The sequence below is a fragment of the Danio rerio genome, chromosome 12 (genome assembly GCF_049306965.1).
Source record: "Danio rerio strain Tuebingen ecotype United States chromosome 12, GRCz12tu, whole genome shotgun sequence".
Lineage (NCBI taxonomy): Eukaryota > Metazoa > Chordata > Actinopteri > Cypriniformes > Danionidae > Danio > Danio rerio.
The window spans coordinates 29,492,153-29,509,360 of record NC_133187.1 but is presented as its reverse complement, the minus strand read 5'-3'; the positions used below and the strand labels follow the sequence as shown (position 1 = coordinate 29,509,360).

The following is a 17,208-nucleotide window of genomic DNA, read 5'->3' as shown; positions in this document are numbered from 1 at the left end:
GTGCATTTAAACAAAACTGATTTATTAAACAGATATATTTATTCAAATAATATTTTAGTCATCGAACAAATTTAGAAACTAAAAGATAATAAGCAAAATATTGCAAAAGATAAAAAATACAACCTAAATATAACTAAACTTTTCTTGAGTTTTCTTCTTTTTTTTAAATTTGTATAAATTTATAAACATTTATAACATATAAATGTGGGTCTACTAGTTTTTGGATCATTATCTTAAGTTATTTTGTTAGGTAAGCTCCAGATTTGGCTTCAGGACTAACTAATGCACATGCACAAATATAATATTGTATGGCTTCCTATTAAAATATGAATTTAAAAGAGAGATTTGTGAGGGGTGTACTCATATATAATCAGATATATAACTCATATATATATATATATACAATCAGACGAGTCTTCGCTGAGGTCGAGCTTCCAGCCTCCGGTGCCTAGACTGCAGCTCTGCACAAGACATTGGCCAGTGGAGAAATGGTCATGCCCAACTGAGCCTGGTTTCTCTCTAGATTATTTAATTCTCCATTTTCGCCAATTGGTTAAGTTTTTTCCTCGCCGCTGTCACCACTAGCTTGCATGTTTCGGATCTGTAGAGCTGCACATCGATTGATTTGCTCTTCAGTGTTTGTACACAGTATGGACAATTAAACCACACTGAACTGAGCTAAACTGAACTGAAGTTAAACTCAGAAAACTGGACTACACTGTTTCAATTTACTATGATCTTATATGTGAAGCTGCCTTGACACAATCTACATTGTAAAAGCGCTATACAAATAAAGGTGGATTGAATTGAATATATGCTGAGCACTGTATATGTCACAATGTTTTCAAATTTGTTCTAAATTCAAGTCACTTCCGTCACCCTGTTTTAATCCACATTTGGAGGAATTGCATAAGAAACAATTGATGTCAAATTAAGAAGAAAAAGTATCCCCTTTTAGGCTTGACTGAGATGTTTTGTGACTTTGTCATTAAAAGGAGTCAATGTGAATAATGGTAGATGAAATCGCGTTTGATAAATCAAATCTGACAGAATGGGATCAAACTTGACTGTTCATGTATTTCTAAAGCAATCTCCCTGAAATTCATAACTTTTTGATTTAGAGGCTAGTTTTCATTCATATATTTTAGCACAATGTGCTCATCCCCAACGAGGGGTAAGGTAAGGGTGGGGTTTGGGGGCACGCCTCCTTTTAAAAGTCATTTTCAAACTAATTAAAGAGCCCCTATTAGGCATTAAACAAGGTCATGTTTTGGTTTTGGGGTCCCCAACAACAGTCTGATTTGCATGAAAGGTCAAAAAACACTTTCGTTGTTTTATAATATTTATTTATCATTACCTAATTATCCCAATGACTCCCATATGATTTGTTCAGTGATTTATTTGTTCCCAAACCCCTCTTTTGCGTGATGCTAATCTGTGCTGATTCGTCCAATGACCCATTCTGTTGCGATTGGTCTACTGTGTTCAGCTCAAGACAGAGAGAAATGCCCACCATGGCTTATCACCAATTTTGAAGTAGTCAGAGTTTAGAGTGTATGTTTGAGCCCAATGCAGGAGCAATCTAATTAAACATCAGCAAATTACAAAGTCCCATACATCAATAGTCTTTCCCGATCCGTCCTTTAACAAACAACCATATAGCTTACTGTAGTATTCATCAGGAAAAAAATGACGGAAGCACAGCACAAGGCTGAGGCTATAATGCTAAAGTATTTTTGCTAAAGTAAACTTTAACCACTGACTCTTCACAGCCTCATCTTTGGGTAGGGAAAATAACACTAGCTGTCCTTCATACTTCATACACAGCATCTTTGCGAGATGATTCAACTGGGATCTGCTACAGTGTTTGTCTGGGTGGGGGTTTAAATTTTCCCGGGTCTGCGCATGCAACAAATGGGCGGGGTTTGACTTTGAGTATTTCACTTCACTTAGAGCTGTGTTACACACTGCATAGAAGGGCATTTTCAAAAACCCATGATAGGGGCTCTTTAAACCATATGAATTTGTATGAACCACTTTTCTGACAATACTTACATTTCCTTGTGAGGTCAAGCTGGTATTTCTGTCAATGGTGTCTATATTATAACTCAAACAACTTTATTGAAGTGCACCTAATTTGCATTTGGGGTTGTTTCTTTTCTTTTTTGAGCATTTTAAAAAGATTCACTGCACATTCAGATGATGATGATAAATGGCAAGAACATTTCATTAATAAACATACAATTAAAAACAGCAAACTAATTACACAAATTATATACCGCCGGCAGCTGGCTCTCTGCAACTCTCACATGTTCACCCACTGAAGTTAAGCAGGGCTGAGCCTGGTCAGTAACGGGATGAGAGACCACATGGGAAAGCTAGGTTGCTGTCGGAAGTGGTGTTAGTGAGGCCAGCAAAGGGCGCTCAACCTGCGGCCTGTGTGGGTCCTAACACCCTTGTATAATGAAGGGGTGAGCACCGTCTTTCGGATGAGACATTAAACCGAGGTCCTGATTCTCTGTGGTCATTAAAAATCCCAGGATGCCATTCGAAAGGGATGAAAAGGATGTCCTGGCCAAATTTGCCCTCTGTCCATCATGGCCTCCTAACCATCCCCATATCATGCTTCATCCCCCCTTCTCCTCTCCACCAATCAGCTAGCTTCCATCATGTCATCCAGTGGGATGCTCCACACTGGTGGTGGATGAGGATCCTACCCAATTCTACCCATGTGTAAAGAGCTTTGAGTGTCCAGAAAAGTGCTATATAAATGTAAGGAATTATTATTATTATTATTATTATTATATATGATTTTCTAGCGTTAATACATGATAAACATCCTAAATTGTTTCTGGTGACACTTTTGCTAAAAATGTCCTTAAGAGAGTCCATTTTATTAAAAATGCCATCTGCAGTCATTTAAAGCAGAACAGTACAGTAGAATTTCTTTTACAGTGAGAGGAATTGTCCAGAACAAACACTGAGTGAAGTCTTCACCTTTGAGCAAAATACCATGAGTTATTCTTGTATATCCAATACAAACTTCACATTAAGATGGAAACCAGGATATTGTGTGTTTTAAGCTTTACTTGTTACACCATTCTGTCAGAGAACATGCCTTTTTTGCCTAAAACAGTGGCACTACGTTATCTTGCATTGTGAATACAGACTGAACAATTCTAAACACTGTGTTGTTTATCTTATTTATCTGTTATTCGCAGTCTCACATCCTTTACATTAGTCCAGTATTTTGGTCGGTCTCTAGCTGCCAGCTCTGCCGATGTTGTTTGGAATACATCTCAGCGTTTCCGCACACAAATTCGTCTCTTACCCCTCTCTTTCCTGATTCCCCAATTCCCATGAGCTAAGCAATGATTCTTTTCCAGCTAGCATACACCGATAGACTGTCAGCTCCTACCTGCTACTCTCACCTACATAAACACACAAAAATCAGACGCACACACACACACACACACACGCACACACAAACAGTTGATTAGTCTGGGGAATTTCATCAGCTGCTTCTCCTGGCAAGATGGAAGCTCTCTAGAGAGCTTGAGGCTGTCAGAGGAGCACACAGTCATTAGTCATTTAATTATCTGCCGTAAGTTTATTTCTTGGTTAGAGAGGAACGGAGCGTCGTGACCTCATTGATTCTGGTGTCTTCGTCTACATCCTTCAAAGGTAAAGGCCACTGTACATGGACTGTAAAGGACTGTCAGGGTTTCTCCGACTGACTGAATGAAAAAAAATCAATCAACCAATGGGAGTTTTTTGTGCTTTGATTAAACATATAAATCTTTTGCTAATCTGCTAAAGAAAACTAAATGCATTGGATGTTGCATATACATCTAAATGCACTGTATCAGAAAATTAAAATGGTGGCAGTTTACAGTATGATTCATTTAGTTCATGTTACAGACTTAATAATTAATAATACTTATTACAGTATTTATACATCTTTGTTAGCGTTGGTTAATGAACATGCAGTTGTTCATTGTCTGTTATTAGTTGACTAGTAATTAAATGCTGTATGAGTATCGTTGTAAGATAATAATACTGGCAATAGAGAGGAGGATCCACATGCAGTTTATTTAAGAGATAAGTCAGTCAAGAAATGGTCAAAATAGAGGAAAACAGGAGTATACAGGAAATCTAGGGATGGCTGAAGTGAAACTGATGTTTCGACACAGTGTTGAGATCCCGAATCGCAAGTGTTTCAAAACACTGCACCAAAGCATGATCCAAAACACCCAGGTCATGTGACTAAGGTGATTAAAAACAGCTGGTCACGTGACTAAAGCAATTCAAAGCATCAATCATTTCAGAAGTGTTTCCATACCTGGCGAATCTGCATTTGACTGACAGGGTCAGATTAAAACTCTTATATATAGCCTATTGGACATTGCGAGTGCACATAGTTACTTTGCTCCAAATGGCTTTTGGGTTCGAATCCCGATTTGTACAAATACTCCAAAAAATATAAATACATTTAAAAATTATAATATATTTTTTTTAAAAATCACTACTGACCTTATGCATTTTTTTACCAATCTTTACAAAGAACTATTTATGAAATCATTACACAATATTTATGTCTTATCAATAAGAAGAGGTGAAAACTATACACCATTTCAATGTGGCATGTCATTGGCCCATAATGATTTCCTGCTTGTTGCATACTATTTCATAACTATAACAAAAGGCCATTCAATCATGACTTAACATTAAAACAGTATTTATCAATATGTGGATTCTCGTAAGCTATAGAAATTTAAAATGTAAAACAGAAAATATGTTAGGACCATTGTTATTGTTTACATCCCTCAAAATGGTCTATGAAAGTACAGAATAGAGGGTGAAAGCAGTCCAAAAATTTATATTTTATGTAATAGTAATTTTACTAATACTCCCCATACGATCAAAATTTACAACTGTAATGCATATAAATGGTGTAAAAACTGTTTTTTCAGAAAGAATCATAAATGTTTGGCCTAAGACCTCCACAACCTCACAGCCACATTTAGCACAGCTATGTAACAGAAATAAGCTTCTATTTCCAGCATTCCCACAACTCAAAGTGAGCAAGAAAAGTGTGAAAAGGCCAAGCACCTAAGCAGAGAACATTTTCTTCTTTACTGTTTCATCTGATCAACCACGTGACCTCTGCAGACTCTGCTCTTCTGGTCTGAGGCTTCATAATCCAGCGGAGGATTTAATGATGTTAAGGGTTGACTATTCCTGCAATGTTGAGGTCTGCGCATACCATCAACATCAGCTCGCAAGATGTCCAAATCATCTTTTACTTGGACTCTGACAAGATGTCCAAAAATCCCAACTGGGCAACACAAAAGGCAAGCATAAATCAGACTGCACCATTTTTTAAAAAAGGCTAAGCTAGCTGAAAATACATGTCTGTCTGAAGCCCATTTCCTATTAAGTGCTCTGTTCTCTCTTGGGTTGCTCATTAAAGCTTGTCAAGGATTCATCCGGTGGCGAACAAACTCTAAAGTGACAATTTCCCATGAGGTGGAATACCTGTGGAAATACTCTCATAAGGAGGATGAAAGACTTGCAAGGTATTTTAATTGTCTGACTGTAGTCTTAGGCTAAAAGTCTCACTCTCTGAGGTTTTTCCAGGGTGATTTCGGGTAATCGAATCATTAAGTTTTCAACTTAGTAGGGGAAAGTGAAAGGAAATGAAAGTACTGTGCATACCATTATACAGTGTTCTTCAGAATGAAAATGGAGGGTATTATTAAGCCTTTCACTAAGAACTACCAGTTAAAAGGATTGATTTGGGAAGTGCTATCCATACTAAACTAATAGGGCCAAATTACATTGATTTTAAATCATTTATAGATGCTTTTTGAAGACTTTTTACACCTACTTCAGAGCATCTCAGAAGAGAAACGGCTTCTGAGGAAATGAGACTAAAGTCTTTCTCCTCATGATGCTGATTAGCACAGACAAAGACCTTGTTTCATCTGAGTCCAGTTGATTTAAAGAAGATGGACAAAGAGACATCTCAACCCTTCAGGCTTCATCGTTCTCTTGGTTGACCACATCTGAGGTTATTTAAGATTTTGATGATGTCTAGTGTCTGTTAAATGCAGAGAGCTGGTGACACAGACACTATTAGCTCAAGTTGTAAGGGCCATGCAAATAGACATAATGAGACTTTAAAATCAACATTTAATAGGCTCTTTCTTTAAATCAGCTGTAATTTTCAGACCTTAAAACAATGTGTCTAAAATGATGTATGGTAGATAACTTTTAAGTAGAATTTCATATCTGCCTCTTTTTACCTGAAATCACACATGCAACTTTAAGTGAGTGACCGAGTACACACAGCTCCCCCATACCATAGGGGACACTGGAAATTCATAGAAAACCTATGAGCAGAAAGTGTGATCTGTTTTGTTTGTACCAGGCATTTGCCACAATTAGGGCAGATAGAAAAAAAATGCATATTGTCAGTTGCATATTAATTTAGAACAAAACAGCTCATATGTTTTCCCTGCATCCCTAAACAATAGATAATTCCAGAACTCCAAACATATAATTACACATACTTTTTATTTGTACGTATTATTTTAGAATTATCAAACAGGATTTTTTCAAGGGTTTTTTTCCACTTGCAACTGTAAGTCACTTTGGATAAAATGTCTGTTAAATGAGTAAATGTAAAATGTAAGACTGGGTCCTATCATACACCCAGCGCAATAAGGCGCAAGACATGCATAGCAAGATTTGTTGCTATTTTCAGACAAGCACAGTTCAAATTTTCATGTTTTGCACCACAAAGTGTAAGTGTAGTCCACTTTGTGGACTCATGGGTGTTCTAGTATAAAAAGGAAGTGTGTTAAGGCGCATTGTTGGCGTGTTGCTATTTTGAGAAATATACTGCAACATTGACCAACTGAAAGCAGGTCTAAAGTCCAGTGCAGAGCGCGTTATAGTTATGCGCCTATTCAGGTCCAAATGCTTACAAACTGCTGAAGACACACAGGATGTACAGCAATACACAAATATCTTTACTTATGAAAACAAAAATTAAAAAATTAATTATTAACAAAAAATATTGTTACCAACATAAATATAAAAACCACTGCCTCCATCATGTCGGGGGGCTTTTTCAGTTTATTAATGACAATTTGCACTTGTTTAATGTTATTATTGTTATTAGTATTATTTATTGTATCCATATTTATATTTGTTTTAATAAAAACAAGTTTAGATTTGTCATCACCATTTGGGGCATAAGAATAGGAAGTGTGTTTCAATATAACTATAATGAACTATATTATTGTTCATTTAATCGTTTGCTGGAACTTATAACAGAATTTAGAAATAGTTTTGAAACAATCTTTGTGCTTAACAAATAAAATTAAATATGTAGGCTAATGGATGTCTTCAGTGGAGTGTGTATAACACTGTTTCCTTATCCACGTAAGTAAAGTAAAGATTAAAATTTAAATAAAGAGAACGTAAAGACACCAAATGGAGGACATTTATTCTTTATTCTTGCTCCAAATGGTGTTTAACTATTTTCTTGCTAGAGAAGCGTTCAGTTTCTCCACTTACAAAGTCCATCATGTGAATAGCAAATGTGCCATGGCATGACGCAACTGACTCTTAAACGGAGTGGTAGATAAGACTCGAATGTCAGGCTCAAAACTCACCCATAACTCACTAAGAGAATAAGCACAACACTGTAAGACCATGCACCAGGTCGCAAACTGTATTTTTCCATTCTTAAAAGAGCAAAAGTGGATTGGGACATACTCTTAATGCTTTTGTGCCATGAGTTTTAGACTTTACACCTAGATCGCTAAAATGGAGCCCAATGTGTCAGAAAAAAAAAATGTGTAAAAACTATGTACTGTATCTAATCTAATGATCTCATCTGAAGGAAAATCAAAATGAAAGTTTATTAAAATGTTAGTATAAACATGTTAGTTTTAAGGTTATCTAAGATTAGTTTTAATCTAGTGTTCTCCCAAACAGTGACAAATATCGCATTTAGAAGATATAAGCATTTAAAGGTTTAGGTCTGTCACTTCCAGCATATCAGTATATTTTGACATAACCTCCTATTTCAGTTCTCATCAAATCTTCTTGCCAATGAACTGCTCTCTAATATTTGATGCCATGCCCCCTTCAAGACGTTAATACTAATGCTGAATGACAACAAATACAAGAAAATAATGAATGGTAGCCAAACTGTGCTGATATGAACTCCTTATTAGTTATTTTGAAACATGTGCAGCACCTTTCTACGGCAAGCCCTGAGGGGCAAAACACATTACACACACAGTCAGCATACAGGAAACTAGGAGATACAGAATTAATTCTGTTACACACAGAGTCCATCTTTACATGGTTAATACCACTATGTAGGGATACAGAGAGTGTAAATATGAAGTCTGCTTTTCTGCTAATGTCACCTGAACCACCACAGCATGCAGGTATAGTCTGCTTCATCCCAGAACGGATATGCGAGTCAGCACGGACCACAATACCAACCATTTGAACTGCGCAGGACAGCAGTAAGAGTCAAACTCTTTTTTACTATTATAGCCCGTGTTTGTCATTAATCAAAATGCTATTGGCTGTTTTTGAAAAGGGGGAGGAGCTACTTTATGTCCTACCTTGTCTTGTTGTTTCAGTTTAGATTGTGTCAAACATCGAATAAAAGCGCACATTTCAAAGCACTTCACGGGACCTTTAAATCATCATTCAATCAATAATTGAAATAGTTCACATTTGTTTTGTGGTCTGTACCGATGTGCGCATATGCTCTGAGTTACTTTGTTTTTGAACAGGATCCAACAAAACTGCCCAACTGTATGTTTTAAAGGCATGCATTTTCTAAATGCCTTTTTTTCATTGTTTTGAATCACACTAGCTTACAAAGAACATTAATAATCAGCCTTTACTGTATGTAAAAGTCATATAACAAGTTAATTCTATCAGGTATTACTTTAAGGAAAGGACAAACAAAACTGTAAGCATTGCTGAGCAGGCATGGGTGTACTTTAGCATCTCCCCTGAAGAAAAAGATGCAGAGATTGTTCATTAGACATGAGTGATTATGATGATGTGTGAACTGACTTTGGGAATATGTGACAGGAGAGAAGCGGGCATTAATTATGATTATAAAGAGAAATCACAGACTCTCAATCTCCTGCAGAAAACCAGAAATGTGAAATTCTCTCATCCTTGCAATGTGCTGGTGTGTTGTGCAAGCGTCTCTGCAAAAAGAACAATTTTCTAAGATCTACCATAATCCACCATTGTGTTGTTTCGGAGTTTCTAAGGCTTTTTAAAACCTTTGCTTTGTACTCTTTCATTCTTGCTAGGTTGCCTCGGGACCTCTCTGGCTCTTGTCATGTCTCAAAGGCCTTGTTAGGGATTCAAGACCATTTGTCTCAGTAATCAGACCAAGGCAAGAATTCTTTGCGGTCCAAAGGGCCATGCTCTGCTATACTGACTAAATCCCATCTCAGATGAACACTACAAATATTAGCACTTAAAAGGTTCCAGTCTCCTCTGAATTGGTTATTTCACCCCCACCCCACAAAAATGTTGTTAATTACTTACCCTCATGCCATTCCAATCTCTTGAGACCTTCGTTCAACTTCAAAACATAAATCAAGATATTTTAGATGAAATTTGAGAGCTCAATCATACATAACAGCAGTCTCAAGACACTCAAAAGTCCAGAAAAGGAAACAAATGCATTGTCAAAACAGACTTATGTTCACATATGTCTTCTTTTCCTTGTCAGCATGTCAGGGTGTGTGTTTATTATGGGCAGTACAAAGTATTGCTATTAGGGTCAGCAACGCAACATGCAAGTGCCATATAGCTTGTATAAACTATGCACCGTGATCTCATGTGTCTCATGTTAAATAAAGTTTTTGTCATTACCATCAGCAACCTGAAAAATGTTCCTATTTCTGCAATGTTGCAGTTTAACAACAGCATAAACTACTATGGCAATGTTCACTTCAGATGCTGATTATGTGCATTGTTCTGTGTTAAAGAGCAATGAAAACCCCCTTTTTTAGATTAAGTCTACCTCAGAATTTATTCAAAAAAAGCTTCATATTGGATGTGGAGCACTGCGAGGAAAGGGAGGAGTGGGCGTGGCAGGCAGAGCAGGGGAAAAACAGGAGTGAACAACTGTTCACAAACAGCAAGACTCATATAGTTTACAAAGTTAAAATGCAAAGAAATAAACAGTAAGTAAATTAATGACCTGCTACATTTGTCATTTGGAATTTCATATACACATAACCACATTTTGTTTATATAAACACTATAAATGAGGAGGACTTCGCTTCTTCTCATTCCCCCGTTCTGAATGCAGACACAGTAAATAGCAGTGCAGCAGGTCTCTTTCTCTATCTTTTTTAACCATTAACCCTGCCAACAATCTGGAGAATTTTTAACATAGGCAAACATGGCAGCTCAGATATAGGCGATGATCTGAATGGTAAAAAAGTCAACTGATAAAAGACAAAATCCATCATTCTGTAATTCTCGTACAGCTTTCTTGACAAAAATGCTTCCTGCAAACCAACAGCTTTGCTGTATCGACCCGAACAGTATCACAGGGAAAAACATGTAACAAAACCTTTGGATAATGGAAACAAACACATACGACCCGTGCCGTATACGGACACGGTCTCACCCAGTCATTGGGTCTCACAGCTAGGCAGGTCTGCTTTGCCTTCAGAAAACACATGCTCTCATGAATAATTAAGAAGCAGGCTCCTCTCATAGGAATAAAAATATCCGCTATGAATAATAATCAGAAACTGACGCATCATCACTCCACTAGCAGATTCGCGCTACGTCACCGATTTTGATCCCACCCCAAACATTATTTTAAACCTGGAAGATGAAATTAGCTGACAAAAGCTCCAAATTATCCAGTTTTCCCCACAATTAAAGCTGACAGGTGCAAACGTTGTCTTAATTAGGGCTTTGCGATTAATTGATATCACAGTCGCAATTTGAAATGTTGCCATTAGTTTTCTTACTAGCCAATTGAGTGAGCACAATTTCTTTCTCTGAAATCAGAATTGCGCAATTGAATTACAGCCACAATAAAAAAAAGAAAACAAACATGAAATCACTGACAAACATGAAGTCGGATTATGGCATCTTCTGCTTACGAAGCATTAATAGACATATTAATATAAAAGAAAAACAGCAGTTGTACTATTGTAATATGGGAATATTTTGGGATAATTTTACCAAGTGTTTGGTTGGGAGTGCAGTGCACTATTCTGCGCTTCTGAAAGGCTCTGGTTATGTCGTGTCTGGCACAGACCAATAAATAGCTTGTTGCTGGAATCTTGTAGTTAGAACACAGTGTAAGATATAAACAAACTAAGTTTTTACAGGTTTTTTGTCGTGTAGAAAATTGTTCCTGTAGCTTCACATGATTGCAGTCACACTGATTGCTTTGACAATGTTTTTGGTTCCTTTTCTGGAGTGAATGTCTCAGGACTGTCACTGTCTATAGGATGAAGGAGCTCTCAGATTTCATCCAAAATATCATAGATAGTAAGTTGACTCAGGCGTTTTGAATGACATGATGGGGAGTCATTAACAGAATTTTTATTTTTGTTTGGGATAACCAAACAAATGACTACCAAAATCATAGACCTGGAGTGTAGGAATAATTAAACAACAATGAATGAACACATTTTTTCTATTTTTTCGGGGGCAACTGTACAGCTGGAGAATGATAAAATCTGCTAATGCATTTGGACTAAGTTGATCTGAAAACAGACTTTCTCTGAGCACATTGAAATCATATGACTGTAGTGAGCAGCTGGTTGCTATCATCAGGGATATGAGGTGGCTGTTCTAATGCCTCATATTCTACTGTAACAAGCCCCAAGAGGATGTGCACCAGTACCGTACCACCTTTATAATTAACACGGGTTTTAGCCTAATTAAAGTATGGATAAATTTATTCCAATTCAATCACACTACAGATCGCGACGGGAGGGTTTAAATTGATTTTGAAGAGTGTGCTGAATTCAAGAGGGTCCTCTAGCAAATTTGAATGAAATAAGTAAGAACGAACGAGACTGCAAAAGTAGGAGATTCTTATACGGCACATTCCCCACAATTAAGCCCTGTTCCCCGGAATGAAGGAACAGATGATACAATAATTGGATTTAAATTAAAAAAGATTTTCTAGTCTGGTTGGCTAATGTTTCATGAAAAATGCATTTTCGCCATGGTCTTCCCAACACGTTTGTCTGTGTTCATAAGCCTTTAATGTACTTTGCACCAAATGCTCAATGAGGCCGAACACGCTATTATCGCATCAAGGGCATGGCGAGTGTCGATCAGGGGATACCCAATACTTAGAGCGGAAAGGGAATAATTCATTTTGTGGAACTCGGTGAAGCATGTAGCAAGGTCTTGGGTCACGAACAGAAAATTAGATACGTCTCTCAGATCAATGCAGAGCTGCACATTCATAAGCCCATTCAATTTACAAAGACTAATATTCAATGTTTTAAATATTATGTTTTTATATTAGTTACTGAATTCAATCTGGAGTAATACATCAGTTATATGAATTTGAAGATCAACAGAATGATAGAAGTATTCCGGATAGACTGTTGGATGGATGGATGGATGGATGGATGGATGGATGGATAGAACAAATTGATGGATCGAACAAATTGAAGAATGAATTGGTGGAACAACTTGATGGAGGGATAGAATGAGTGGATGGATGGATGGCTAAATGTGTGGATAGATGGATTGATGATGGATAGATTTAAAAAATGATGGATGGATGGATGGATGGATGAAGGACAGACAGATGGATTTAACAAATTGAAGGATGGATGGAATGATTGGGTGGATGGATGGATGGATGGATGGATGAATAAAATGACTAGATTAATGGATGGCTAAATGGATGGATGGATTGATGATAGATAGAACAAATTGATGGATGGCAATAGAACACGTGGATGGATGAATGGATACATAGAACAAATGAATGGATATATAGAATGAATGAATTGATGGATGGATGGATGGATAAATATATGGATAAATAGATGGATGAATAGAACAAACTGATGGATAGATTGCTAAATGGATGGATTAATTGATGATTGATAGATAGAATAAATTGATGGATGGATGGATGGATGGATGGATGGATGGGTGATGATGGATAAAACAAGTTGATGGATGGGTGGATAGAAAGACTGAGTAGATGGATGGAAGGATGGATAAAATTACTGGATAAATAGATAGATACATGGATAGATGGATGGAAGACTGAGTGGATGGATTGATGACGGATAGATTGAAAAAATTGATGGATGGATCGATGGGTGAATGGATGGGTGGAATGACTGGGTTGATGATGGATGATAGATAAAATGACTGGATGAATGTATTGATAGAAGACTAATAGAAAAACAGAAAGATAAATAAAACAATAAACAGAATAACATAGTATGATAAACAGAATGATGAACGGATGATAGAACGTAGATAAAATAGAGATAAAATAGATGGATTCATGAAAACTTTATACATTAATTGGTGTACGAATGGATGAACAGATGAAATAATGCTATATTACAGAAAGATTGTTTAAACAATAGACCGAATAGTGAATGGAACTAAATAGTGAATGGAAGGATGAATGGATGATAAAGTAATAAATAGAACAAACAAACAAATGAATAAACAACAAACAAACAACATAGATAGACGTAGATAAACAGATAAGTCAACAACAGAATCCTAAAATGACAGAAGCCTAAGGAGCTAAGCTAAACAAACATGTTGAATAATATGAGTGTTACTCACTATCAAATGGCAAGTCTCTGACTGCAGACAGGCACCCAGACAGCGCAACTTTAAATGATAATACTAAAACTGTTTTGATAACCCCTGCTAAGCTCAGGTTAAATCTATCACAGCTATATCTACACAAACACGCGAGGTGAGCCGGTGTCACGCAGACGCTCTTAGCTTAGAAAGAAAAGCGGAGCACAACGCCACTTTAAACGCTCTCACAATATATGAGCAGGAAATCTCATCAACTCCCAGTCTCCAGGCCTCACATTCAATTTCACATTTCTCACACAGGAAACCAAGACGTGCCCTTAATATTTGGAAGTAATATGTATGTAGGTGTGTGTGTTTGAGGAACACCGAAGCATGATCTTTCCATCGGCAGGATTTATATAAGTAGAATGAGTAAAAGCAAGCTTTGTTTTTCATTGTTTATGAAGAAAACCCAGTGCCATGGAGACAAAGTGCTGGTTCTGGCTGATTCACTGACTTAAGATGACGAGGATGGCTCTCATTACGTTTAATTCATGTCCTGACTCTGCAGGTGAGAACCATTTATCCCTCTGTAATTACGTGTCTCTCATGTTACAAATGAAAGACACAGATTAGAAAGAGAGAGAGAGACAATGTAGCTTAATCTGACCATAAAACTGAAAGCAGACACTTCATCTTATAGCACCTCAAAGTGCCGACAAACATCCATCTCTGTTTATACTGGCTCAAAAATCCTAACAAAATTCATAAAGTTTGATTTCAGCCACACTGAAGGAGCAATTTGTGTATTAAAAATGTCATGCAGTATGAATGAAATCATATTAGTCGGATTATCGCAAATTGGAACACATCTACTCCACTATATAAAAGTGTAAGGCTGGTGAAAATATATTTGACTGATTTTTCTACATTGCTCTACAAAAGTCTTGAGTGCCATATGTTTTTTCATCTGTTCTTTGTTGTTTTGTTTTCTTTGTATGTGATCCCAATTTATCTACCTCCTGCATAATAGATAAGTAATTATAAAGAATGTTTATATTTGTTTACAAAAGATTGAATGGAGAGTTTAGATACAGGGACCTCTGGGTGCCATCTGGGATTTCCTTCTGAATTAAGCATTTTACCCAGGTTCATGTGTGTAGGTTTTGTAATTTACCCTTTATGGCAAAGAATAGGTTTCTCATATTGTGTTTAACATAAAATAACTGAACATAAACCTATGAGGCTGGGGAAAATGCTCATTTTATAGAGGGTTTTATATGGCACTTGAAGGTTTTTGCATCTGAACTCTTCATACAGTGTTATTTATATTTAATTGTTCAATTTCTTTTTTTTCTCTCTGAAAAATTTTATTCATTTGTGTGAGTATTTTTAGGCTCCCTTGAAAAGCATAGCGCACTGTGTATTTTTTATCTTTGGTCTGTTGTATTTATCTATGCATATAGTTTTTTATTATATTTTATGCAGATTTCATTAATCAATCCAATGTGAAATTATAAAAATTTTCCAAGCTTAAATCATTCACACACACACACGCACGCACGCACGCACGCACGCACGCACGCACACACACATATATATATATACATATATATTTTTTTATCAAAATACCTTTACTTAAGAGAAAAATAACATACAGTATTAATTATATTTTAAATTAACAGTTTTTTGCTGAGGACAAGAAAACATATCTGCCAATGTGATCAGAAAATTAGACTTAATTGACGGGAAAACTGTTTTTTTTTTTTTTTAAGCTCATGTAGGTTTCTTGCATTTGTGACTCTGGACCACAAAACCAATCGATTATTATTGATTTTTCTTTCATGGCAAAAATCATTACAGTATTAAATAAAAATTATGTTCCATCAACTTACATTTTTCACTGGAAATATACATAAAACTAGAAATGTGCTATGCACTTCATTTGGATAACTCTAAAGGAGATTTTCTCAGTACTTTGATTTAGTTTTTTGAACCCTCAGATTCCACATACATCAATGGAAAGCTTTCTGGTGATGTATACATTTCATTCATTCATTCAATTTCCTTCGAGTCCTTCTGGACCATTCCAGGATATGTTTTACGCAGTTAATGCCCTTCCAGCCCCAACCCAGTACTGGGAAACACACATACACATCATTCACACATCACTCATACATTACGGCCAATATAGTTTATTTAATTCACTGTAGGGGAAACTGGAGCACCCGGAGGGCACCCATGCGAACACGGGGAGAACATGCACACTCCACACAGAAATGCCCAGCCAGGACTCGAACCAGCAACTTTCTTGCTGTGAGGCGACAGTGCTAATCATTATAAGTTTCAATAAACCTCAAATAAAAAGAAAAATACATTTTAATAAGATTTGATATGTGATATTATATATGATATAATTTTGCTCTAATTTACTTGATTTATACAACACAATATAGCAGCAGTCATATAAACCATTGAGCTGTACACAAACTGTAAAAAAATGGTTAGATACGATCAAAAGAATAAAATAACATACGATACATAAAACCTTCATTCAACATTGGCTTAGTCCCTTTAGGGGTCGTCACAGCGGATGCCCTTCCAGTTGTAACCCAGTTACGAACATTACATACGGAAAATTTAGCCTACTCAATTAATCTATAGCGCATGTCTTTGGGAAACCTAAGCACCTGGAGGAAACCCACAATAGCACAAGGAGAACATGCAAACTCCACAAAGAGATGCCAATTGACCCGGCCGAGGGTCGAACCAGCATCCTTCTTGCTGAGAGGCGACATTGCTACCCACTGCACCACATACATAAAACATGAAACATTTAAAAGAATAAAAGCAAGCTCAATTGATTCTAGTATTAAAAGCCTTTTCTAAAAGGTGAAGTTTCCTTTTATTCTTGAACATGGATTGTTATGAACGTGGAGATTATTCTAATAGAGACAGGTAGACTTTTGCACAATTTGGGGCCACAATGACCACACAAATCTAACAGATATGTAATAGTCAGAAATTCACACAAAAAAGAATGTGTCAGACCATTTTAAACCTTAAATACAAAAGGTAAAATCATATGCTATTCTAAAACATACCAACAACCAGTAGGGTAGTAGAATCTATGACTGGGTAATGTGCTTAAATTTACAAGTGCCAGTAAGAAGTCTAGCAGCTGTGTTTTGGACCACTTGTAGGTGATTTATACAGGATTGACCAATATCTATATGAATTAAGATGCTTTGTCTTGCCTTGTTGTACTGCTTTTTCTTTGCGTTTTTCTTTTTCTTCTCCTATTTCTCTTTTTTAAATTAAATTTATTTTACGATTTCTTTATCTGTGTAAATTTCTTGAGTTAATATCAAG

General features: G+C 36.5%; 1 protein-coding gene across 2 annotated transcripts in view; it reads right to left on the bottom strand.

Moving 5' to 3' along the window:
* The window catches only part of spata20 (spermatogenesis associated 20), a 73,083-nt gene that overhangs the window by 4,113 nt on the left and 51,762 nt on the right, over positions 1 to 17,208 (bottom strand). Inside the window, exon 16 of one of the 2 annotated variants that reach the window (XM_073918540.1) lies at positions 2,124 to 3,431. The exons of the other annotated variant lie outside the window; for it this stretch is intronic. Within the exon in view, the coding sequence (XP_073774641.1) occupies positions 3,408 to 3,431 (24 nt within the window). The 3' untranslated portion in view covers positions 2,124 to 3,407. Of the gene's footprint in view, positions 1 to 2,123; positions 3,432 to 17,208 lie in introns of those variants that run through there. 2 annotated transcript variants of the gene reach the window in all.